Here is a 27,843-nt window from a genome sequence, read left to right as displayed (position 1 = left end):
AGAGAAAATAGTTTTTACATTTTTTTTACTAGGTTGAAATGGACTCTTTGTGAGATGGCCTTCCTGTAATTCAGAACTTTCTAGGTAAAGAGTTTCCAGATGACTGATCCCATACCTGTACAGAATGCTCGGGACCTTGGGCCTTTCAGATGAGGGATTTTTCCGTAGTTTGGGTCTCCATGCTTTACGTTTACTAAAAAATTAAAACATTAAATAAACCCAATAGGATTGTTGCCATCCAATAAGGATTAGTTATATCTTAGTTGGGATGAAGAACAAGGTACTGTTTTATTATTACAGAGAAAAAGGAAATCATTTGTTTAAAATTGAGTCTATGGGAGATGGCCTTTGCGTAATTCGGAAGTTTCTGGATAACTGGTTTCCGGATAACAGATCCTATACCTGTATTTAGTTAATTCAACTGTCATCTTGTAAAATCTCTAAACTTTTTATGAAAGGAGGAGAACCAAATTTTGTCTGCTGAAGGCCAGACTGGCACATTTCTCCAAAAAAATAATTGAAAATGCTCTGCTAAACTATAAACTTGTTTATGCTTTTTCTATGATTGCTTTCTTTGTAAGATACAATTCTTTATTAAGCTATGGAACCATGTTTTTAATGCTTCACATAATGATGTGTCATACAAGAATAGAAAGTTCTCTGACAGTGATCTGAGAAAACTGAAACAACAGTGCTCAGAAAAGCCAAATTAATTAAAACAAAAACTGTGCTGTAAAAATGTATTATGCTACATTTACTATTATTTGTAAAGCCAGCACTTGAATTTATGTGTATCAGTCACAAGAAAAAAGAAAAAAAAAAAGTAGCTGGACAACATTTTTCTGATATATACATTATGTCAAGCATTTGTTCAAAACTTGTATGCAGCCTTTAACCTTATGTTTGTCTGTGCTATTGGCTTGCACAGCCTAATGCCGTGTTTCTTAACCTTAGGTCCCAGATGTTACTTGACGGCAATTACCACAATTCTTTCAACATGTATTGCATGCTGGGAGTTGTCGTCCAGCAACATCTTGTAACAGGGCCTTAATGGAAAAGCTCAGTCAGTTATACATAATGGCAGAACATTTATTTGAAATACCTATTAATAGTCAGTTTTAAAGCGGTTGGAAACCCATCTTGAAAGTATAAGTGATACAGTCATGGAAAACATGTCTTTTTCAAAACTCATCACTTAACAGAGCTTCTCTAGCAGAATCCTGCATTGAAATCCATTTTTCAAAAACGCAAACAGATTTTGGAATTTCACATAGGGTGCTACTGCTGTTGTGACCTGTGCTCTGAGAAAATTCAGTCACACTTTACTGCTGCACTGAAAGTTGTTATTTCGTCCTCCTCCCTTTCCCCACCAGCAGCCAGTCAGCAGAACAACAGCAGCTCCCTGTAGATATAAGAATAGCACTCAATAATAAAAAATCCAAGTCTGACTCATGACTCCTCCAGTTACATGGGAATAGTAGAAACACTAGGTTACCTGAAAGCATTTCTAATGTGTAGCGCTGGCTCTTTCTGACAGCTCAATGCACAATGCACTGAGAATGGCGCCTACACACCAATATTACAACAACAAAAAAATACATTTGTTGGTTCAAGAATACGATTTTAAATGGTAGAGTGAATTATTTGCTATATAAACAGTGTAATTTAGTAATAAAATGTACACCATAAAAGTCATGACAGAATTCCTTTAAAGTTGCCAGAAGCCAATTCAATCCTTGAGTGTCCCTGGGACTTTTTTCCTTTTTAGTAAGGCAGTAAAAACTATGATATAGTAGCTAAAAGACAACCCTGAGAACCAGTGTGTCCGGAAAGATATGGTGAGTCATTTAGTCTGGTGGAAGGGTAACCTCGGTAGCAGTGAATATAGCAGAGGAGGTATAATAAAACCAGCTTAGCAAGATAGGTTATGAAGATCTTTAGGGTGATGGCACACATGGAGATCAGTCGCCCATAAAGAACCTTCAGCCTACTTTGGAAAACTGAAATGCCATATATGTTTTCCCACCAGCAATTTATATTATTGCCTCTGGGAAATAATTTTCAGGAGATTAGCCACCCGTGGTAGAGTAGATTTATTACAAATCTCCGTGTGTGTCATAGCCCTTTGTTTTACTGAGGTGTCCCACATTGCTAGGTAAATGGGTAATATACCCCCTTAACATTAATCCAACATTAATTCAGTGTTTTAATTAGGAAATATGTATGGTTTAGGTGATTTCTTTTACTAAACAGGGCATAATCTTAAATTGAATACAATTCTACCTACCAGCACAATCAAACAAGTCATAAGCATATTTATATAACAAACTGCTCTTTATCTAAAAGCCTAACTGGCTACAGCTGGGGCAAAGTTTTTTTTCTATATAGAGGGCCTCTAAGTAGACTGGTTAGTTTTTTTAATTGTGCTTATATGAACAAGAAGATAGAATGTGCCTTTACTTTCAGTTTCAGATTTACCTGTTTAATTAAGAAACAAAAAACCATACATACTGTATTTCCTAATTAACATAACAGTCCAATAGTATGTTCAGTGCAAGTCCTATCATTGCATACTGAGGAAAAGTCATGATTTTTTTTGTAAGTCCCAAGTTGTTCTTTTCTTGATGTAAAAGAAAGTTACTTTTACCTTTTATTTCCATTGTTAGATGTGTTACTTAATGCTTTGTGTATTTTCAGATTTTAGCCATATCTTGACGTTTGAGTTGCTGTTTTTCCACTAAAAAATACTGATGGATTATCTTTATCATTGATATAAACCAGTAACTTTGCATCATTGATGTAAATTAGTGTTTTTATGTCTTATTAGGTCATTGTTGTGACCTTTGCATTCTAGAGAATTTCTTATTAATTGGGTGATATAGGTGGGTTTTTTATGAGAGATAGGTGGGACTGTTGTTTATAGAGTGTTGGAGTGCTAAAGTACAGGGCAGTGTTCGTTTTTTCCCTTCTCTCTTTGTTTAGTGCCCCTTTAAAACTGTGGGATAAACACCTGTTGTAAAACACAAAGCACAAGTGTACATTCAGTGGATCTTAATTCTGTAACTTCTTTGTATTGTACATCTGCTGATCCCTCTGGGGATTTGTGGGTAAATGTCGTTATTTTTACATAAACAAACATGTTTGCTGTTAATACATGCATATCACATTTATTAGTGGAGTCTTGTGTTCCTTTGCAATTTCTGTGCAAAAATCTTGAAACATTTCATTTAAATTTACCAGCCTGTGGTTTCTTTTAACGGTAAAAGCCATGTTATACAGTATTTCAAAACTTTGCTTAAAGACAAATTAGTGTCCTGAAAACTGTCTAATCTGTAATCTTAGACTTGTATTGTCATTGTGCAGTTTTTCCAATATAGTTAGGTTCATGACTTTTTAAGTTTTTATGTAATGCTACTTAAATACAGAGAAGTATATAAAACTATTTAGGCCCTTTAAGAGTTTTCAGTCTGTGTGTCAGTTCTATGGCTTCTCTGATTTGACATAGAAATGACATAGAAAAAAAAGGAGTAGGGAATGCTCACACACACACCCATGGTTAGCAAGGTGTGTACAATAGTAACTGGTGCAAAGTTTGCTTTGGTTCTATTGACCTATTGCAGCCAGTCAGCAGGTAGCACATGCAGGTTTCTTACAGTTACAAAGATGGCAAACTGATATATTTTCTAAGGCCCTTGCTTGCTGGCCTTTCCCTAAATGTGATTGTGATTTTTTTTTTAGAGCATTCTTCAAGAAGCGTGCAAACTATAACTCTAAAAACTAAAACTAAAAACACTAAAACTATAAAAAAATGTTTGGAAGGTAAAGAATAATATTGCTATAAATAATTAGTACTTACAGTCTACCTTTTTGTTTAATAACACATTTTTTTTGTTTTATACTTTAAAAACCTTTTGAGGTTCACCAGGATTCCTTATGGGCCATCTTTTCCATGCTGGAATAATTTCCAGCTTTGCTCATAACAACTAGAATCTTCTTACCATGATGTTATGGAAGATGATTCTTAGGGCATATATATAAAGCATAAAGCCAGTTTATGTCCAGGCAAATGATTGCAGAAATTGCGAGTGAGTTTCTAAGTTCAGGAACTCACTGACCCAAAACAGGCAAAGCTTCATAAATATGCCCCTTAGCAGCAAAATGCAGACATCCTGTAAATTATATACTTATAAATGTAGTTTAGTTATGTCATCATTTGAGGGATGTGTGTTCATTATAAAGAATGGTATAGGCATAAACCAACAAGACATTAAAGACTATGGGTACTAAGTTTAGCCAGGAGCAGTTACTCATAGCAACCAGTAAGGTGCTTGCTTTTAAACAGGTGACCAGATTGCACCTGCTGATTGGTTGCTATGGTTACTGCTCCTGGGCAAACTTAGTGCCTTTTATTACATAACCCCTATTATCTAAGAGGGCCCTGCCCACAAGAACGTGTTTTGGGGAGATCAGCTGGTCATAATCCATTCACACATAGATGGCAAAACTACATAAATTTGATAAATACCCCTACTTATGTTGAGGTTGGTCACTGTCCTCTTCAATTTTCTGTTATAGATGAGATTGCTTCAAAATTTGATTCCCCCAGGAAGTTTTTTGTCTTTAGCTGAAAATTATATACTGCTGTTTCTGTTCTCTATATGGTAATTCTGTGAAGTGCTCTGTGTTGGAGGGGTGCTTAACTGTAGCACAGTTCCAGTCAGTCAGGTGGTTGTTCAGTCTAAAGGAATTTGCAATAGTCACTTAAAAATTGTAACTTTAAAGTGTTCAGTAGACTGACTGGTGTGGAGTAAGTTCCATGGCAAATATTGCTCTCTGGATACAAACACAGCAGTGCTACAGGTACCCAGTTAATTCACTAATATGTGGCTAAATAAAATGGTTTCCGGGTTTCTTTGCGGAATTGCTACTGACTGGCCCTATAAATACAGATGGTTTACAGAACACTACTATGCGCCATGGCTTGTGCTAAGCCATTACAAGGGTAAGTCCATCAGAGAAACACTTGGTTATTCTTAAAAACAGCTGAGCACCAGGTGCAGAGCTGTAAACCATCTGTATTCAGGAATCAATTATGTATGCCAGTTGTGGAGAAGTGTTACAAGTCAGTAAATATGTATTCTGCTCTGGTGTTGTTATATACAGTGGCTTGCAAAAGTATTTGGCCCCCTTGAACTTTTCCAGATTTTGTCACATTACAGCCACAAACATGAATCAATTTTATTGGAATTCCACGTGAAAGACCAATACAAAGTGGTGTACACGTGAGAAGTGGAACGAAAATCATACATGATTCCAAACATTTTTTACAAATAAATAACTGCAAAGTGGGGTGTGCGTAATTATTCAGCCCCCTTTGGTCTGAGTGCAGTCAGTTGCCCATAGACATTGCCTGATGAGTGCTAATAACTAAATAGAGTGCACCTGTGTGTAATCTAATGTCAGTACAAATACAGCTGCTCTGTGACGGCCTCAGAGGTTGTCTACCGTAAAAGAATATTGGGAGCAACAACACCATGAAGTCCAAAGAACACACCAGACAGGTCAGGAATAACGTTATTGAGAAATTTAAAGCAGGCTTAGGCTACAAAAAGATTTCCAAAGCCTTGAACATCCCACGGAGCACTGTTCAAGCGAACATTCAGAAATGGAAGGAGTATGGCACAACTGTAAACCTACCAAGACAAGGCCGTCCACCAAAACTCACAGGCAGAACAAGGAGAGCGCTGATCAGAAATGCAGCCAAGAGGCCCATGGTGACTCTGGACGAGCTGCAGAGAGATCTACAGCTCAGGTGGGGGAATCTGTCCATAGGACAACTATTAGTCGTGCACTGCACAAAGTTGGCCTTTATGGAAGAGTGGCAAGAAGAAAGCCATTTTTAACAGAAAACCATAATAAGTCCCGTTTGCAGTTTGCCACAAGCCATGTGGGGGACACAGCAAACATGTGGAAGAAGGTGCTCTGGTCAGATGAGACCAAAATGGAACTTTTTGGCCAAAATGCAAAACGCTATGTGTGGCGGAAAACTAACACTGCACATCACTCTGAACACACCATCCCCACTGTCAAATATGGTGGTGGCACCATCATGCTCTGGGGGTGCTTCTCTTCAGCAGGGACAGGGAAGCTGGTCAGAGTGGATGGGAAGATGGATGGAGCCAAATACAGGTTCACCTTCCAGCAGGACAACGACCCTAAACATAAAGCCAGGGCAACAATGGAATGGTTTAAAACAAAACATATCCATGTGTTAGAATGGCCCAGTCAAAGTTCAGATCTAAATCCAATCGAGAATCTGTGGCAAGATCTGAAAACTGCTGTTCACAAACGCTGTCCATCTAATCTGACTGAGCTGGAGCTGTTTTGCAAAGAAGAATGGGCAAGGATTTCAGTCTCTAGATGTGCAAAGCTGGTAGAGACATACCCTAAAAGACTGGCAGCTGTAATTGCAGCAAAAGGTGGTTCTACAAAGTATTGACTCAGGGGGCTGAATAATTACGCACACCCCACTTTGCAGTTATTTATTTGTAAAAAATGTTTGGAATCATGTATGATTTTTCGTTCCACTTCTCACGTGTACACCACTTTGTATTGGTCTTTCACGTGGAATTCCAATAAAATTGATTCATGTTTGTGGCTTTAATGTGACAAAATGTGGAAAAGTTCAAGGGGGTCGAATGCTTTTGCAAGCCACTGTACATTGAGTGCACTTCGGGGCTCATTTATCAACCCTGGGAACATTTGCACCTGGGCAGTTACCAATAAAATTTTGCTTTTATTGCTGTGCATATGGCTGGTAATAGGTTTGTATGTGTTAATGCCCATGTACAAATTTGTCCAGTTTTGGTAAAGTGATTCTGTACCAGACAAATGTGTTGTATGTACCCTTTTACATAAGGGCTTATTTACAAACATGCCACGGTGTAAAATGCAAACATTTCAGAGCAGCAGCGGCGGCTCTGAAAGGACAGGGCTGGGCTCTATGCATGCTCTTTTGTACTTCTTCCCCAGATCTTTGTAATGCCCCCTATAGTGTATCCAATTAAATGTGCTACCATTGCTTGACATATACTTGCATGCTGCTACACCTCATGCACTGTAGCAAAAAAAACCCCAAAGAAACGTGTGTTCCATGCTGCTGCTTCAGCGGTTGTGGTTGGATTTCCCAGCACTGTTGGGGCCATTTTCACTGACTGGTGCCAGTGCAGGAGCCTAGGTGGCCTTGGGTATGATCACTATGTTAAGCTATTTGTTCTTATTTCTTTCATATTCTTAACATGATTTGCACACTTTATAGATTTTTACAAGTGGGTACACCACAAAAATGTTTTTTTTGCCTTTTGTAACCTACATTTTAGACACCTGTTTGTGGGGAAGTTAAACTTCACTGGTTTTCTATTGCTTTGCGGTTTCAGTTGTTTCTGCATTGTCAGTTGTGTCTGCATTGTATATTTTTAAAAAACACTTTGAAAACTTACAAGTTTTGGAATTTTAATAAAAATACCAGAGGATTCTCCAAATTCTGGAGAATTCCATAGTTAAACCATGTAATCCCCATTTATTTGCAATTATTAGATGTAAATAGGTCCTCTGCGCTCAGCCTTCCAGACCTTATTTATCTACCCCCAAAACGATAGAGCCGCACTCTCTGCTGACGTCGATCCAAAAAAGCAAGTAGGGGGAGCAGAAAAAAATGCAGTAATACTGCAAAAAGTACTTTATTGCTATGCCATACACAACATGTTTTGAGTACCTTCCCTGCCCTTTATCAAATGATAAACTTGATAAAAGGCACAAAGGGGCCTGAAACATGTTCTGTATGGCGTAGTAGTAGCAGAGGTAGTAACCTTTTTAAAGAAATCACTATTATCCTTTACGGTGTGCTGCATATGCATAATATGTTTTGGTTTTGGTAGATTGCCTAGGCTACTAGTACATTAATTGGACAGTAGGTGCTGTGTCAGGTTATTAATGTTCTCTTGCTAATTATATATTAACTTTCCTGTAAATCTTTGATCTATTAATACATCATGTCCTTTTTTTTTTTTTCCTTTCAGGCCAGTGGGAATGCCAAAAATGGAAAAAGTTTACTTGCACAATCCTAGTTCAGAAGAAACTATTACATTAATATCTATATCAGCAACAACATCGCATTTTCATGCGTCGTTTTTTCAAAATAGGGTAAGTAGGAGCTTCTCCATATTTTAGCCATTTTTTATGCTTTTTGCAGTATTTAAATGTATTTTAAAGGGGTGGTTCACCCTAATATTTGTACAATCCATTATCTAAAATCAACCATTGCAGAAAAAATTGACACGCAAAATCCAACTCAACAGCATAAAAATCTCTACAGGCTGGCTCAGTCAGTAGGGATCAGCGACACTGCTCCACAGTTCTCCCCCTTCCTCTTCAGTGATGATTACTCAAAATGAGGGTACAGTCAGCTTCAAGCCCTAAGTGTGCATGTTCCAGTGAATTCAGCGCAACTAACAGAAGGGCAACAGATACAGGGAGGGTGTAAAGCTTAGGAAAGGAGTTTCTGAACAAGTCCACAATTTTGCCACAGGGAAAGGAAAGAGGGTGAGTAGACTATATATAAGGTATTAGACGATTATCTAAAAAAAAAAAAAAAAAAGGTCAATAGTGAGTTAAGGACACTTTTATTACACTTAGGGGGAGATTTACTAATCCACGAACAGTCCGAATGCGTTTTTTTTGTGACTTTTTCGTCGCCGTCGCGAATTTGTTGTATATTTTCCGTGACTTTTTCGTCGCTGCTGCGAAAAAATCGTATTGTCGCATCGAGTGCAAAAGTTTCGGAAAGGTTTTTCCGATCGTTCAATGCGAAAAAGTCGCGACGGCGACGAAATAGTTGCACAAAATACGAAAAAGTCGCAAAATTTTCGTTTCCAATCCAATTTTTTCCCCATTTGGGATTCGGATTTGTGGATTAGTAAATGTGCCCCTAAATATCATGATAGCATAAATTTAGTATCGAGGTGAACTACCCCTTTACGACTTTGGATAAATAGGGGTTTGTTCTCATTACTCTCTATTCACTGATACGCTTCCCAGTTTTCTAAGAGAAACAATCTTGGTAAGTGGCTGCATTGGAGACTATCTCTTTCCAGTCATATACTGTCATTTTCCTGCTACATAACCCATCCATCCCTTTCTTGGTGGGCTGGGGGGCAGTGCTTGACTGTGAAAGACAAAACCCATTACATAATTTACAGCGCCCTGTAATAGTGAGTGCTCAAAAGCAAGGGATTGCTTTACTTTACTATGTTATAAAATGTCTTATTCCTAGCAACTTTGCAGTTTTAATAATAGTAGTTAATATTTATTTTGCATAGTTTTTGAAAAAAATTTTGTCTTCCTCTGCTGCCTCCAATGGGCACCACTGACCCCTGCAGCCAAAACATCATTGCTCTGTTAGGGTACAATTTTTTTATTTTGTATTACTTATCTTGCTGTTCGGGCCATCTCCTATTCATTTTTACACCACTGCTTGGTGTAAATGCTTGGCATTGTAGCCTTTTTGCATATTTAGAGCCTTGTCCGACCCTGACAATAGTGCAAAGCTGGTACATACCTATCCAAAAGAATGAAAGCTGTTTTTGCTGCAAAAGATGGCTGTACAATATATTGTATATAAATTTAATAAATTTTTTTTTTTTTAACTTTGTTTTTATTGGTTGTTTTACAGCAAGGTAAAGTACATATACAATATATAGAACAAAAGGAAAGAAATAAGAAGAAGGGGGGTTAGATAGGGGGTTGAGGGTATGGGGTAGGGAGGGGGGTTGGGCTCTCGCTTAGCCGTTTTATTTGGGTAGTCCTTTCTTGTAATTTGGGCTTTAGGTTGGCTTCTGGGGTTTTTCCTTGATTTTATCTGTGTTTAAGTTTAGTTCGATGATTGGTTGTTTTGGTTATTGGTCCATGTGATCCAGGGTGCCCAAATTTTTTCGTATGTGTCTATTTTGTGGTGGATGAGTGCAGTCAGTTTTTCCATTGTAGATGTCCACCAGATTTTTGTTATAATTTCAGAGAATGGTGGTGGTGTTGACTTCCATTGTTTTGCTATTCCGCATCTGGTTGCTAGGCATATTTGGGAGCATAGTTTAAATTCGGTCCTGGTCAGATGGTGTGGTTTGTTAAGTAGAAGGGCTAGTTGGGGGTCCGGTTGGATTTCTTTCTGTAGTAGTTGGCTTATGAAGCTGAAGACTTCTTTCCAGAGTGTTGTAATTTGAGGGCATGTCCACCAGATGTGTAGCTCATCTCCTATTTCACCGCATCCTCTGTAGCAGGTGGGGTTTGACTTGTATATTTTATGCAACTTCTGTGGCGTGAGGTACCAGTCATATAGTATTTTGTAGGCGTTTTCTTTGATTATGGTGTTGATGGAGGCTTTTTTGATATTCTCTAGGATTGACTGCCATTGGTCGTCGTCTATGGTCACATTAAGTCGCTGTTCCCATCGTATCATGTGTTTTGTTCGGTGTTTTATGGGTGTTGAGTTCGTTGTAGAGCCATGTTATTTGTTGTTTGTGGTGTGGGTGGTAACTTAGCCGTTCAAAGGTTGTTTTTTGTCTGTTCGACCGCCCCAGTTTTGATTGGATGAAATGTTTGATTTGTGCGTATCGGAAAAATTCTCTGTTGGGGATTGCTTTTTTTTTTGTTTTAGGTCATCCCATGTCAGAAGATTGCCTAGTGGGGTGAGGCTGCCAATATCTGTGTATTGGTTTGTTGTCCACCATTGGAATGCTTGGGAATCTGTACCTGGAGGGAATTCAGGGTTGTTTACAATTGGGGTAAAGGGAGAGGGGTCTGAGCTGATCCAAGGTTTGTGCTTTACTAATAGTTTATCCCAGAGTCTCATTGTGTGTCTGAGTATTGGATTGGTTAAGGTAATTTGTCGTCTATGGTTTCGTGTGATCCAGAGTATGGATCTTGGTGATTGGGGGGCTAGTAATTGCGTTTCTAGGGCGACCCATCTGACAGCTGTGGGTGAACAATGCATTTTAACCATTTGGGCTAATTGTGCTGCTTTCCAATAATTAAGTAGATTTGGGAAATTCAGTCCCCCTTGTAGTGTTGATCTCATAATAACTCTTTTGTTTATTCTATGGGGTTTGTTGTTCCAGAGAAAGGTAAGCATCCTTTTCTGTAATTTTTCTAGATCTGTTGCATTAATTGGGATGGGGAGGGTGCGGAAAAGGTACAGTATTTTGGGGACAATCATCATTTTCAGGGTGTGCAATCTTCCTAGCCAGGAGATGTGTTGTTTTTCCCATGAGTTTATTAATGAGATCAATTTTTGGATCATTGGGGGGTAATTTTTGTTGTACAGCTCTTTATGCTTTGGGGTTAAGTTGATTCCTAAGTATTTCATAGTATCTTTCCTCCATTTAAATTCAAAGTTCATCTCCAAGAGTTTTTGGTGATGATGTTGGAGAGATATTGCTATGGCTTCTGATTTTGAGTTGTTAACTCTGAGTCCGGATAGTTTGGCGTAGTTAGTTATTTCATTAAATAAGTTTGGTAGGGATGTCTGCAGGTGTGTGAGGGTGAGGAGAGTGTCGTCTGCAAATAGTGCTATTTTGAATGTGTCTTTCCCAATGTTTATGCCTGTGATGTCTGGGTTCAGTCTGACTCTTTGTGCTAGGGGTTCGATACACAATGCAAACAGCAGGGGAGACATGGGGCATCCCTGTCTTGTCCCATTATAGATGCAGAATGGGTCTGAATAGTAGCCTGATGAGTGTTGGGTTGTTGTAAAGGGCCATGATTGCATTGCTAAAGTTAAGGTGGCATCCTGTATTTTCTAGTACGGCTTTTAGGAATTGCCAATCCACCATGTCGAAGGCCTTTTCAGCGTCTAATGATAGAAATATGCTAGGTATGGAGAGGTCTTCGACATGGTGGAGCAAATGTGTAATTCGTCTAATGTTGTCGGTAGCGTCTCTGCCTATGATAAATCCTACTTGATCTGGGTGTATGAGTTGTGGCATAATTTTGGCTAGTCTATCTGCTAAAATTTTGGCATAAATCTTGACATCGTTATTGATTAGTGATATAGGGCGGTAATTTTGGCAGTACAAGGGGTCTTTTGGTGGTTTAGGGATAACTGTTATGTTCGCTCGCAGCATATCTGGGGGTATCTTACATTTGTTTTGGAGGAGGTTGTTGAATAAGGATTGCATATGTGGGAGTAGTTCTTTAATGAATTTCTTATAATATAGCATGGAGAATCCGTCTGGACCCGGGGCCTTTTTTGGTTTTAAGTTTTTAATGACTGCTGTTATTTCGTCTCCTGTGATTTCTGTTTGTAGTTTTTGGGAGTCGGCTGGTGAGATTTTAGGTAAATTGCAGCTTTCTAGAAATTCTTTCAGTTTTGGTGGTGTTGTTAGGGTTGGGGATGTTCTGTTTCTGCTGTATAAGTTCGCGTAGTATTGTGCGAATTGGTTTAATATATTTTTAGGTTTGTATGTTGTAGTGCCTGTGGGCTTGGATCATTTGGGGACGGTTTTTGTTTGTCAATAGTTTAGCTAGTAAGGTGTCTGCCTTGTTACCTTTTTCATAAAAGAGTCTATTGCTATTTCGTAGGGATTTTTCTGCTTTTTCTATTAAAATTTGTTTTAATTCTCCCTTTTACATGCAAAAAAATTTTTAACCTTAAGATTCACATTAAAATCTAAATTTAACTATCCGAATAAAATCTTTGGCAAAATATCAGTGATTCGGAAAATGGGTCTGTGGTGAAAGTACCTTGGGAAAGCACTGTATTCTGCCTAAACATTATATACTTTTGAATATCCATTAATAAAATGTATCAAAAATCATTTATGAAACTGGAATTGTTGAATTTGTAGAAAAGCCTCAATAAATGTTTCCAATGTTCAGAAATGATTTTAGAGTTCCCCGAATACCTATTAATAGCACTGCCATGTACATGTAATAGTGCTGTGCAGCTGATAGCAAACAGAGGTCAGCTTGCATTTTTATTGCCCTATTATTTTTGGAACGCTTGTAAAACTCTAGCTGTGAATTCATAATCATCTGTACCCTACTTAAGTAGTTGACAGAAACACACATGCAGATTCTTTGCCACCTCCTCAGTGTGGCACTAAAACCATTTATATGCCAGTATGTAAGTCATGCTTTGGTCATAAAAAAAATCAGCATTATTATTATTCCTTATATAGTGCTGACATCTTCTGCACCTCTTCACTAAGGTTATACATCATCTCTCTCATCATTATCACTCATTGCCCCAGTGGAGCTTACAGTCTAAAGTCCTTGTGTCATTCACCCAATGGTAATTTTCATCAGGAAACAATTAACCTGCCTGTATTTTTTTTTGAAAAAAGAACATACAAACACCTAGCATGCAGAGTGTGTGTATAATTATATACTCGAGTGGTATTCTGCAAAAATCTTATTCACTGTAGAAAACCTAGAGTGTTAATGGGGGAACAAGAACATTAATTTTGCAAGAAGCGAAGTTTTGCTGTAAGAAATCTGAAAGTCTTCAAAGGGAAACCACCGTGAAAGCGAAAATGTTATACTTGCAAAAAGGAACTTACTAAATATAACCAATAAAGTTTTTTTGTACCATTTCATAAATAATCAAGTTAATCATTAGCATTCCCCTCTTAACAATCTACATTTCTTTATGCAGGAGTCAACGTCAGAATTTGATTGATATTTGTGTGTGCTCCCTTTGCCAAGACAGCATATTAGAGCCAACCAACTTTAACACAAGCCTGTGTAAAGAGAGACAGTTGCTGAGAGGGAAATAGGGAAGAAAAACCTGAATATATTAGAATTTGATGTTACAGCATTCTTAGCAAATTTTTTACAGTGTTAGAATAATTTGCCTTCCTTTTCTGACTTTTTGCAGTTTAAATTGGTATCTGGTTGTTGCTCAAACACTCCAGCACCCAAAAAAACCAAAACTTGAGCTTTGTCAGGCTACAAGTTTATAGTTATTATTATTTTGTTATTACTTTTACCTTTCAATTAAGGCCATCTCCTATTTATCTTCCAGTCTGTCATTCAACCCACTGCCTGGTTGCTTAGGTGAACAGGGCTCTGACAAACAGATAGCAGGTGAAAGTCAACACTGGAGGGGTGGTGAACAAAAAGACAGCATAGCATTTTTTTGAAAAGAGCAACTGTAAATTGTTGCAGATAGTTGCTGCCAGCATCTGAAAAATAAAAGTTAATTTAAAGATTAATATAATTTAATATAATCTGTGGAAAATAAGATTTTTTTTTTAATTGTAATGTTTGCTTTGCTTTATTCTCCAGAAAATTCTCCCAGGTGGGAATACGTCATTTGACGTGGTGTTTCTTGCAAGAGTAGTGGGAAACGTAGAAAATACTTTATTTATCAACACCTCAAATCATGGGGTTTTTACTTATCAGGTAAGGCCTTTAATCACTAATATAAAAATACTAATGTATGGAAAATATGGCAAAGGACAGACAATGGATGTAATATGCTAAGTACAATCACTATACAAATTCAAATTGTCAAATCAATACAGATATTGCTTTGTGAAATGATTAGTCCTATATTCAGTTTTACCAGACTTTGTGTGCATATAGTATATCTGTATTAAAAAGTGCTACATGTCGTTCATAGAAAGTATTATCAGCATTGATATATATATCACTCTATATCTAGAGTGATTAATAGGTCATTTATTATATCAATTTACTCTTGGTTAAGTGTTCATTCTGAAAGTATATATTTCCTTAAGGAAGTCTTTCTACCTTCTTTTGTACCTGGCTTATATGCTAGAGGTCTGGTAATGGAAGTCAGCATTGACCACTCCCATTTTTAAAAACCACACCCACTATTGAGACTATGTCCACTTTAATGGTGTTAGAAACTAACCTTCCAGCATTAAATGGCACAGTGATGTCAAGCATCAAATGGTATTGACCCTGCTTCAGCATGATATGGGTCAGAAATGTCAGCAGTAAATGGCTCTGTGCCATGGCACAATAATCACCAATATCAAATGGCAGCATCAACTTCATAATAATACCCAGCATTAATGACCCCTCGAAAAGAAAAGCAGAGCATTCTCCAGAATGTAATGCAACACCATCTCACCCCTCTATGCATTCGAAAGGTAGCAGCCAGACTAATAAAGTAATAAGATTTTTCTACTGATTGTCACGGGCCACACAAAGTAGTTTCACGGGCCGGATGCAGCCCACAGGCCACCAGTTGGACAGCACTGCTTTAAGGTGTGGTGATCCAAATTACAGAAAGATAAACCAGATAAACCCTTATCTGGAAAACTCCAGATCCCAATTAAGATCTAAACCCATTGTACTGAAAACAACTTATTTGTTACCTTACTGTTTAAATGTGTGCCTTCTCACCATATCTGGCTGCCCCATGGCTATACAGCAGCTGATTTATATAAACAAAAGTAGTGTTTCTAAAGCAAACACATCATTTTTACCAGAGCAGGGTACCTGTGTATTTAATACATATGTGGGGAAAAAAAACCCATGAAAATGTATTTTTTTGTTCTTCTGTATATTTAACCGTGATACAGGTATTAAAGAAAAATATTAGCAGTGATACTCTAGTATAGCAGGTACTGCAAAGAGGAGACTATATGCAGAAAATTCAGAGACCCATTTGAGGATAGTAAAGTAGTAATAGTAGTACAGGTATAGGACCCATTATCCAGAATGCTCGGGACCAAGGGTATTCCGGATAAGGGGTCTTTCCGTAATTTGGATCTCAATACCTTAAGTCTACTAAAAAATCAATAAAATATTAATCAAAATCAATAGGATTGTTTTGCATCCAATAAGGATTAATTATATCTTAGTTGGAATCAATTACAAGGTTCTGTTTTATTTCTACATAGAAAAAGGAAATCAGTTTTAAAATTCTGAATTATTTGATTAAAATTGAGTCTATGGGAGACAGGCATTCCGTAATTCGGAGCTTTCTGGATAACGGGTTTCCGGATAAGGGGTCCGATACCTGTATATGCTGATAAAGACGAAGTGTGGTTTTAAATGTGTGAAACCACTGACTAAAGGTGGCCATCAGGCTAATTACGGTAGGTTGTTTGGCCCTTGGACCAAACGATTGAATTAGAACGACGGGTGTAGGCGTCCTTGGTTCAGGGAATGCAGCCAATGCAGTCCCTGATCCGACTAAATTTTTAAACCTGCCTGATCGAGATCTGGCCAATTTCAGGCCAGATGTCGGTCGGGCAGGCCTGTCGTTAGTGCACATACATGGGCCGATAAGCTGCCGAATAGGTCTGAGGGAACGATATCGGCAGCTAGAATTGGCCTGTGTATGGCCACCTTTAGGTTGTCAGACAGAGGCAGAGACACATTGCTATATTTTACACTTACACATTTTCTGAATTTTTCGACCATTTACTGTTGAAAAATGACTGGGTGTGTAACAGATGTACTATAGTATTCTAAAGAATTACTTATGAGAAACAAAAAACAAATTGTTCAGCACTTAAAAGGAAAAAGCATACTGCATTATTTTCTGCCTAAATATAATACCAGACCAATCCAGTTAAGCTTGTTTTTTTGTGATACTTTAATTTTCTAATCTTTCATTCACTTTATGTGTAGAGAGACTACTTTGGGTTCTGTGTTTAGAAACCCTGCTGTAAAGAATGGCATGACAGTTTTAGTACTGGTCAAATTATATTTGGGAAGCTTTACAATTAAACATTTTGTAGAGCAAAGGGGTAGAAATAACAGGTGAGTTGTTAAAAGCAACATTTTCAGAAGAGGTGGATGGTGGAAGCAGATTACTGTTCACATAAAGAGTGACTCCTGCATGAAATAGCTTTTGAGTAAATATGATGGGTCAAATGTGGTATGGGAATTAAATATTTTGGTAATGGAGAACAAAACCCTTAATATGAATATGAATATGAATAAGGCTAGAAATGCCATATTTTATATACTGAACTTTGCGTTCGAGTCTATATGTTCAGCATCTTGATAACAGTGATTATCTCCCCATCCTGGACTTTGTCAGTGACACTCACATGCTCAGTGGGTTCTGAGCAGCTGTTACAAAGTTGTCGTAAATTACCAAGCAGAAAATGAGGCTGTCCTGTCATAGATCCTGATGCTACACAGCTGATGCTAATTGCACTTTTTTCTGAGTGTAAAGATAATGAGAATCTGAATTAATTACTAGTCAGCCATATATTGTGACATTTATATTCAGTATATACAGTATATTGTTTGTTGGTCCCTACGCTTAGTAACTGACAGCAGCACAGAACATGTACAGGAAAGAAGATGGGGAACTATTGGGGCATCTTTGGAACCTTGGGCTGGTACAGGAGCCTAAAACATAATGTACAACATTTCTAGCCTACTACTTTTGTCAAGCTTTAGTTCTTTTTTAAATAGATTCAGTAGTCAGTGAAAATAGATATTTAAATAGATCCAACTAAACTACAAAAAAATATGAGGTATATGTATATATATTTTTTAAATTAAAACTTTTTTTTTTGTGTGTGCAGGTTTTTGGAATTGGGATTCCCAACCCTTATCGACTACGCCCTTTCATTGGGGCAAGGGTCCCTGTAAATAGCAGTTTTTCACCTTTAATTAATATTCACAATCCACACAGTGAACCTTTACAGGTATGTACTTTAAGATCTATAACATACAATTCAGTTTTATAACTTGTGTGGGGAAAAAAGACAGTATGTCTCAAGTTTGGTATTGTCACTATATCTGGGAAAGGTCTTCCAAAGCTATTGCAAATCTGCATTGTGTAGGATGGTACCTCTGTTGTGGCTAACCTGTGTTGATCTCTGACACATCTTGGACAAGAGCAGCTCTTTAGGAGTGGGGCAATATTTTGGGGCACTGTTTACATTTGTCCTCCAGCCTATCTGAACATTGCCTCGCCCCCAAGCGTGCCATTACTCCCAAAGCTGCTTTCCTTGAAACCATGTCAGAGAGTGACATGAGTTAGTAAGGGGTGAGCTGGTGGGAGTCAGGGTGCACCTCCATTAGCGCTAAGGAGATTCCTATGTGTTGCTCATAAAAAATACCAGTACACAGTTCTTTAATAGGTGCTTATATAAAACATTATATTAGATGGACAAAAAGCACCTGAATGGAATTTATCCATATCTGACAGCTTTTATGCGTAAGATGTTTGTGAAGAACTGCTGTATGCAGTGGGGGGTGCAGGGGCCCCTGGGGTGGTATTGTATAATGCTGTATCCAACCCTGGATACAGCAATATACAATACATTATAATATAATATTGCACAAGAAAAAATTACGTCTGACTGTTTACCACATTTGCATACATTTTATCTAATATGGACATGAAATTCAATTTAATTAAATCATATGAAAAAACAATTTAAGGAATATTTGTTTTTGTTTCTTAATCAGGTTGTAGAAATGTATTCCAGTGGGGGTGACTTGCACTTGGAGCTTCCAACAGGTCAGCAGGGGGGTACCAGGAAGCTGTGGGTAAGTCTCTACTTATAAGCAATAACAATTTTTACAAATGTTCTTAAAGCCTACTTACTTTAAAGGCAAAAGAGTGGAGTATTCTTCAATGGCATGACCTCAGCCTAAAGGCCTGGCAAGGGATAAATAGAGAGGAAACCCAGCATTTGGTTCTGTCTATGGGATCTCGACTTCAGGCAGCCCTTGCTTTTCTTTTAAGCCCCTGAGAATGGAAAAACTATATATAAAAATGGCTATAACTACATTGTGGTGGCGCAGTAATATATATATAAAGAAGTGAGACTGCACTTGCAGGTTTTGTGAAAAAATAGGGTGTTTATTAAAGGATGGACTAACGTTTCAGATAGCAATCTATCCTACATAGAAAGGCTAGATTGGTAGTCGAAATGTTATTCCATCCTTTGAAAAAAACTTTTTTTCACAAGCACTGCAAGTGCGATCTCTGATATTTAGTTGAATTCATCTGACCCTCAACTTTAACGAGGGACCCAGTCCCTGAACTAGCCACACAGCCCCACATCATGATGGAACCTCCATCAAATTTGACAGGTAGCAGGTGTTTTTCATGGATTGCGGTGTTCTTCTTCCTCCATGCAAATCACTTTTTGTTATGACCAAATAACTCAATTTTTGTCTCATCAGTCCAAAGCACTTTGTTCTAAAATAATTATGGCTTGTCTAAATGAGCTTTTGCATACAACAAGCGACTGTTATGGCGTGAGCGCAGAAAGGGCTTCTTTATCATCCCCCTGCCATAGAGATGTTCTTTGTAAAAATTGCGCTGAATTGCAGAACGATGTACAGATGTACATCTGCAGCAAGATGTTCTTGCAGGTCTTTGGAGGTGATCTTTGGGTTGTCTTTAACCATTCTCACAATCCTCTGCATATGCCGCTCCTGTATGTTTTTTTGGCCTGCCAGATCTGGGTTTTACAGCAACTGTGCCTGTGGCCTTCCATTTCCTGATTACATTCCTGACAGTTGAAACAACTTGCACTTGACCACCTTAAATACCTTTTCTCGTGATTGGACATACTTGCCTATGAAGTTCAAGTCTTAACGAGCTAATCCAACCAATTTGTTGTTGCCAGTAATCAGTATTGAGCAGTTACATGCATTCAAATTAGCAAAATTACAAGGGTACCCACATTTTTGCACAGTTTTGTCAGTTTTTCACATTTGATTTCATTTCATACATTTAAATACTGCTTCACTAAAATTTTTGTTCAGAAAACACCCCAGAAATCAGATGTTGCTGTGGAAATAAAAGACATACCACTATTATCTTTTTTTGTTGAAAGTGGGGTAAATTTACAATGAAGTTTTTTTTTTTCTATAAAATAGTTTGTTTCTGCTAGGTAACTATTGTGCTGTTTTGTAATGTTAGCATTTCTTGGATTTTGACAATAGCAAGATATTTTCCCTTGCTGTTAACCAACTCAATTTAAAGGTCCCCATACACGGGCCGATTCTAGCTGCCGATATTTGTCCCTTAGACCGATTCGGCAGCTAATCGGCCCGTGTATTGGCACTACCGACGGACCTGCCTGACCGATATCTGGCCTGAAATCGGCCAGATCTCGATCGGGCAGGTTAAAAAATCTAGTCGGATCGGGGACCGCATTGGCTCATTATAATTAGCCTGGATTCTCCCGATGTCGCCCACCCGTAGGTGGGGGTATCGGGAGAAGATCCGCTCGCTTGGCAACCTCGCCAAGCGAGCAGATCTGAAGGTGTATGGGCACCTTAAGCGATCTCATGATTGCTAGTGTTTGTTACACAGTATACAACTATCTGTTTGTAACAATTAAAGTTGCATATGTCTTGATATCTTAGAATAACTGCATTGCATTTTTGCAATAACTGCATTGCATTTTTGCTATATTCATTTTGAAGTGTTTTAGATCAGTGTAAAAATAATCTAAAAACACATCAGATAATTTCTTATTGTTGTTATTCAAATATAAGTAAAGTGGAGTTCACATAAAAAAGAAAAATGAAAAGCTTGCTTGCATCTTGGTTTGCTTTCTTGTTTATCTGGAATTCATTCCATGTTACAGAGAGACAAAAATGCAAGTCATTTAAAGGGGTTCACATTCCAAATACTCTTTTTAGTTCAGGTGTTTTCAGTACACCAGAAATGAATTGTTTTTTTCAATAGCTTTTTTTTAATGTTTTTCTAGTATTACAATTTTAAATGTAATTTTTCACTTTCTCATCTCTCCCTGGATCAGCTCTGGAAGGTGTGGGTTTCCAACTCTGTAACCTACTCTAATTTGTTACATTAGTTGATACCTTTTTATCTTTTGGCCTTGCTGACCATAATCCTGGAGGCAGGCTATTATAATTGATACAATTGTTGCTGACACAGATGCTGAATGAATCAATGTAGCAAATTGATGAATGTAACAAATTTAGTTCAGATTCTGCACCTGGATTAATGAGATTTCTAGACAAAGAAAACAGAAATATTACTTTTACATTTAAGAAGTAACTTTAAAAAATGTTATTGCTGCTATAATAGCTAATAAACTACCCTTTTAAGAGTTTTGAAAATGAGTTACATAGACTTCTGCTGTGACCAAGATAATATAGGTTAATGTTGGGTGTGCTTCTTTAAGGGCTCCTACATACAAGTGCTTCTGCATGTGGTTCCTTTGGGTGGATCTTTCATGAAGAAACATAATTGCTTCTTTTCCATCAGTTTGTACTAACTCTAACACACTGTCATTTGTACTGACTCTCTTTGGCTGAGGCAGGGTACAAACTGATTAAATAAGAGTAGGCTGCGTTAACTCCTGTGGTGGAACGCATAAAGGTTTCACCACAGGAAAATGCAGGACAACTGCCCATGTATTAGAACACAGGTTGTTTAACCCTATACTTGCCAATCAACATAAAAATATATGGTGCAGACATTGTGTCAGTGCTGTAGATTCTACATTAAGGCACACCGCATGGGTCCTGGCAGCATGGCAAGAATGAAAAGATAACGCACTTTAGTTTAATCCCACTATGAGTAAAGGCCATATTAAAGATGAAAAAAATGTACTTTGTCACACTAAAGTGACCTATCTGTATTTGTGTTCTGCTTTTCAGGAAATCCCACCTTATGAGACAAAAGGTGTAATGCGTGCAAGCTTCTCTTCGCGAGAAGCAGACAATCACACTGCATTTATTAGGATTAAAACAAATGCCTCAGACAGCGCAGAGTTTATTATACTGCCCGTGGAGGTAGAAGTCACCACAGGTTTGTCTTACAGAGCCTTCTCTCTGTCCTGTTGTCCTGTACATTGCCAGCAAGGTTTTAAATTAAGGGTTTTATTTGTCATTTCAGCTCCTGGGATATATTCCTCAACAGAAATGTTAGATTTTGGTACATTACGAACACAAGGTAAAAAAAAATGTCATGAATTCATGTGTATATGTTGCATGTATGGTTGCTGTAGGTGTCATTATTAGAAGAAAATATCACAAAGAATTCTGATCTTCATGATTGACAAACCTTTATTTTTTTATTTTTTTTTATACATAAGCTGAATATTTTTCTGAATAAAAAATGTTGTTGGAATGTACATTCCATATAGTTTCCCTTACTGTCACTGGATATTAATTGTATAGGGGGATTTTATGATAAAAATGTAATTCGGTTACATTTTGGTTTGTGGACAAATTTGCTTTTCCCTTGGAATTTACAGTTCAGAACTAAATGTTCAGTATTTACAGCTCTGAAACACAGACACATCTCTGCGCTGGGACACTGGGTTTCAGTCCTAATGTGTATCTACTACCCTTTTCCCTTATACCTATGTTTTTATGCTCCTGAAACAGAGGAGCACTGGCTTGGTGCCCCCCCGCCCGGTCCTTTAGACTGATTTGGCAGCTTATCTGCCCATGTATGGGAATGAACAATAGGTCTGCCCCACTTACATCTGGCCTGAAATCACCAGATCTTGATTGAGCAGGTTTGATTTTTCTGTTGCATCCGGGACCACATTGGCTCTTTGACTGTGCCTACACCCTTCGTATGGACAACTAAATTCAGTGTGTTCTTATTCTTATTTCAGATGCACCCAAAGTTTTAAATCTCCACCTTTTAAATTCGGGAATGAAGGACGTTCCTATAACTGTAAGTAATATTTTGTTTTTAATATCAAATGATATTTTTAGGACACTACTGGATAGGTAGGGTTAAATATGAAATCTCTGTCGAGCTAGAAAATATAAATTCATTCTGAATTAAAGTGTGCATTTGAGTGCAATTGGTTAGATTCTTTGAGTTTCTTTGAGGGTATCTTCTAAATCAGGGATTCCCAACCTTTTTTACCCGCAAGCAACATTTAAATGTAAAAAAAATTTTGGAGAGCCCTTTGTTGTAGATTAAGTTTTGATTTCTATTTTCTGCATCCTGCCTGCGTTAAAAATCAGAAAATCTAGAATAGCGAGCTTGCCATCTTTCTGTTGTTTTTGTAGTGCATTAATAACTTGAACAGCCTTTTATTCTCAGGCAAAGTTGTGAAAGCTTGTGAACACACATCAAATTTCATTCACTGCTAACACTTTTTATCTCCATTTAAATGAATGAGAAATATTCTGACTGTGAAACTGCTGAAGCGTTTAGACAGGGATTGAAGGGAAAATAAACACACAGGTCAAAGAATCAGGGGTCATGATTAGGTATACAACAAATCCTAAATTCAGCTCAGTATTTGACTGAATACAAGTGTGTTTTGGTGGGATTCGTACAAATCTGAGTGCCTGAGTTTTCTTTCATAGTAGATCCCCCCCAAAATAGTGTTTGGATTTGCTTAAAGTGATACTGACACCAGAAAGTAAATCTTTTTTTACATCTATCATAACATTGTCTTTGCAAGGACTTTATAATTTTGCCATAAAAATTTTTGCCTGAGGCCCTTACATAACCTGTCTGATTAGAGGGGGCGGCCATATTTGTCTGTTAGCATTAGAAGCTATAACTGACAGGCTGAGAAGGGACAGTCAGGTTGGCAAAACAGTCAGGTTTAGGGACTTCAAGTAACAATTACTTACAAAACCAAACCTGTCAGCGAAAAACCGTCAACACGACCTATAGGTAACTTTTTATGTATATTCATATTTTGAAGTCGTTTTTTCGTGTCAGTATCACTTTAAGGATTTAGTTGACTTTTTTGTGAAGGATTTGATATTTAGCCAAAGGAGATACAGCTAGTTTTGCTTCCTGGTGAAGGAGGTGTTTCTTTAATATAAGCAAGGGGTATAGTGTAGAATAATTGACAGAAAAAAAGAGGGAGGTACTATGAGTAATTATTTTATACATGTTGTTCATGAAACTGCATTTGATAGTTTCTTTTTGCAAATGATTTGAAGTGTAATGTTTTCCTTTTGATCTGACTCTTTCTCCAAGATTTCTACTTACCATGCATTCTGTCTATTATTTTCTATTCATTTGCATGCTCTGTAACTTTACTCTGTACCTTTCCTAAAATTTTTGTTACTTTTTTAGCTAGGTTTAGCTTTATTCCTTTCTTCTGTTAAATAACCACTACTCATTTTGAACAGAGTGTTCGGTCGACACCTCAAAATGATGCAGTAACAGTTCACTTCAAGCCAATAACACTGAAAGCTTCAGAGAGCAAATACACCAAAGTAGCAAGTATCAGTTTTGATGGTACGTATTAACTGGGCTCTTGGTTCATTGTCTTAGTTCATTGTTATTGTCACTTAGGGGCACATTTACTAACCCACGAACGGGCCGAATGCGTCAGATTGCGTTTTTTTTCGTAATGATCGGTATTTTGCGATTTTTTCGGAAAATTATCGCGACTTTTTCGTTACTAATACGATTTGTGCGAAAAAACGCGAGTTTTTCGTAGCCATTCCGAAAGTTGCGCAAAATCTGGCGATTTTTCGTAGCGTTAAAACTTGCGCAAAAAGTTGCGATTTTTCCGTAGTGTTAAAACTTGCGCGAAACGTCGCACCTTTTAAGTTTTAACGCTACGAAAAAGGCGCAACTTTTCGCACAAGTTTTAACGCTACGAAAAAAATCGCCAGATTTTGCGCAACTTTCGGAATGGCTACGAAAAACTCGCGTTTTTTCGCGCAAATCGTATTGGTAACGAAAAAGTCGCGACAATTTCCGAAAAGTCGTAAAGACGCCAAAAAAAATCACAAAAAATACGAAAAAGTCGCAAAATGTTCGTTTCCAAATCGGAATTTTTCCAATTCGGTTCAGATTCGTGTCTTAGTAAATGTGCCCCTTAGTGTATTTAAGTAGAGGTGTTCCTTTTATTTTAATCATAGCAACATATTTCTGTGTTATTAATTAAAGCAAAGCTAAATTCTGCATGCTGCCTATGTTACAAGTTTATCTTTGAAAAATAAGGGAATACTATTTATTGCAGTATTCCTGTTTAAACTGTCACTGTAAAACCTGTGTATTCAAATAACTTTCCCCCCCCCCCTGATTCTTACAGCATCAAAAGCAAAGAAGCCATCACAGTTTTCTGGAAAAATCACTGTCAAAGCTAAAGAGAAAAGTTATTCCAAATTGGAAATTCCATATCAGGCAGAAGTTCTGGATGGGTTAGTAACAGTATCAGTTGTGCCAAATGACCCTTGCCCCTACCTGCGCATTAAACCTTTCAAAAAGCAAAATGCTTGTTTCTGTCCCTCCCTAGCCATGCTTTAAGGGCTATGTCACACACTGTATTTTTTGCCAGTGTAAAAATTCTGACAAAGAGAAAGATCTGCCCTGCACCTGTCTGAATGAGATCTGCCTGTTACTGTGCACATGAGACAGAATTTGGCAAGAAAATGCAAATGGTGACATGCAGATCTCATTTATTCCTGTCACTATACACATAGGATGGATCTGACTTTTCTGCCAGTGGAGAAAGGACACTAAGGGGGTTATGTAATAAAAGGCACCAAGTTTGCCCAGGTGTGGTAACCCATAGCAACCAATCGGCAGGAAGCATTTACTGGTCACCTGTTTAAAAGCAAAAATCTTATTGGCTGCTATGAGTTACTGCACCTAGGCAAATTTAATGTGTTTTATTTAGGGATGCACGGAATCCAGGATTTAGTTCGGATTTGGCCAAGATCCTGCATTTTTCAAGCAGGATTTGAATTTGGCCAAATCCATGGTCCTGGCCAAACCGTATCCTTAAAATCAAGTTTTTGTCACATAAACATGGAAGCTGAAAACTTTTTGCAGCACGCTGTGCTCACAGTAGCCCTTTGGTCGCTTAATTTGTGTATGCAAGTTAATATTTGTATTCAGTTCGGTGTTCGGCCAAATCTTTCATGAAGGATTCGGGCTTCGGCTAAATCCTAAAATAGTGGATTTGATTCATCCCTACTTTTTTTTTTTTACATTTACCTTGTGTGTCATAAGCCTTACTGCTCTGTAGGCAGCCTGGTATGTAGCTTTGTGGTGCTTTTGGTCTGCAGATAGAGCGGTTTGCTTTGTGTTCCTGTAACTCAGAATGGTTTATGTTTAATGGAATTTTTTTCTGTTTGATCCTCATAAAAAGGTATTTGGGATTTGACCATGCTGCCACACTATTCCACATAAGGGACAGCCCATCTGATCCAGTAGAAAGAGCAATATATCTAACAAACACCTTTAATTTTGCTGTCCTCATACATGATGTCTTGTTACCTGAAGATGCAAAACCTATGTTTAAAGTAAGTGATTTTTCTTTTAAAGATTAGCGGTAATTTTATATGTACTATATGTACTCCATTCAGACCTAATTTTCTGTTTCATTTTATTTTAAACATAGATCCAGAATTTCAGCTCCCATGTATTAATTCCACCAGGTGAATCTCGCTATATATTTTCACTTCTCTTCACACCGTCCACATCTTCAGTTCATATAGACAGCAATATATTACTTATTACCAATGCATCAAAGTTCCATCTTCCAGTGCGTGCTTACACTGGATTTCTAGATGTAAGTATTTTGTGCTTCCTTGATGTGTCTGTTACTTTGTTTGAATATCTGTCTAGATTAACAATAATGGGAGCTTTTTTGTTAACTGTCAATTTCCCCACATGATGGCAACATATTTGCCCTATTTTTTATATGCTAGTGCAGATTTCTGAATTGAAGATATTACAGAGTTGGTGCTCCTATTTGCCACAGAGCTACAATTCCCGTTACTTTCAGTTCTCTGTCAGTAATATTAGTGACTGGGACCATATGGCATAAATGCAAGACAGTTACTAAAAAGTTACATTACAGGAGAGAGTAGCACAAATGAACTTGAAAAAGGGCAACAAGTGTAGCAATTTCATATAGATACATCAAGCAGTTACATTGTGGAAGTAAAAGTTGTATTCTACTGCTTTAAAATTTGGGCGCCCTTTTTGTGCTTGTATGATGGGATCTATATCTTGGTAGTCACCTGACCATTTTAATTACCATTCTGTCAAGCAATAGTAGCCTGTCTGATATCTGGGCGAAAATTGGGCAGACGGTTCCTATTCTATGTATTGTAATTTGATACTTTGGCCCTAGGGCCAAGTGATTGAATTACCCCGATATCAGGGGAAACATGCTCTTGTTTGGCGACCAAATGCCAAATGAGCAAATCTTAGTGTATGCCCATTTTTGGTTGAGGCAATGTAAACAGATATTGGAGGACATATGAACAATTTCTTTACAAATGGAAAGTATGACCATAAAGAGATGCACCTCCCCTTCATATATATCTAAGACAAAGTTCCACATTAAATGTAACTTTTTCTGCATAAAAAACTGTATACATGTGTAATAATGGAAAGAAAAATAATAAAATGTACTAAAAATATCAGTCAGTGCAGGGCTGCCTGGTTAGGGGAATTAACCCCCCGAGGAGAAAAAGCTTCCCTTGAGCTGGCAAATGGGTGCCCTACTGAGCTAAGATACAAATTAATTGCTAGATTTTACATTTGTAGGACATATATGAACAATACTGCATTTGTAGACAGAGCTGCTCTAGACACCCATATCTATGCCCCCACCATGTCTTATCCATATATGTTTGTGCTTGTTAAGATCAAAGAGGGGTAAACAACACCCCCCCCCCCCCCCTCAGCTATGCTACCTTATTTCACAAGCATATGGCAGCAGGTTGAGGGGTTTTCTATGTAGGCATCCAAAAACCACCCACCCAAAGTTACCACCCTAGCACAGTCCCTCGTGTGCATAGAAAATGCAGTCCTGAACATAGAGAAGTAAGACTGAACTGCAAAGTGTCACTAGGGAAACCCAGTCAACACCTTGACCCACAGTATGCAGTGATGTCTCT

At 37.8% G+C, this 27,843-nt stretch overlaps 1 protein-coding gene across 4 annotated transcripts in view; it reads left to right on the top strand.

The window, feature by feature from the left end:
- tmem131 (transmembrane protein 131) overlaps positions 1 to 27,843 on the top strand; it is a 109,509-nt gene that overhangs the window by 44,659 nt on the left and 37,007 nt on the right. For all 4 annotated transcript variants that reach the window (XM_031895745.1, XM_031895744.1, XM_031895746.1 and 1 more), the window contains 11 exon segments: positions 8,079 to 8,202; positions 14,338 to 14,454; positions 17,574 to 17,696; positions 18,466 to 18,546; positions 21,646 to 21,796; positions 21,884 to 21,940; positions 22,614 to 22,675; positions 24,106 to 24,214; positions 25,020 to 25,128; positions 26,082 to 26,235; positions 26,334 to 26,504. In XM_031895745.1, coding sequence (XP_031751605.1) covers positions 8,079 to 8,202; positions 14,338 to 14,454; positions 17,574 to 17,696; positions 18,466 to 18,546; positions 21,646 to 21,796; positions 21,884 to 21,940; positions 22,614 to 22,675; positions 24,106 to 24,214; positions 25,020 to 25,128; positions 26,082 to 26,235; positions 26,334 to 26,504 — 1,258 coding nt within the window.

The sequence above is a fragment of the Xenopus tropicalis genome, chromosome 2, assembly GCF_000004195.4.
Source record: "Xenopus tropicalis strain Nigerian chromosome 2, UCB_Xtro_10.0, whole genome shotgun sequence".
NCBI lineage: Eukaryota > Metazoa > Chordata > Amphibia > Anura > Pipidae > Xenopus > Xenopus tropicalis.
This window is presented reverse-complemented; position numbering and strand designations above follow the sequence as displayed.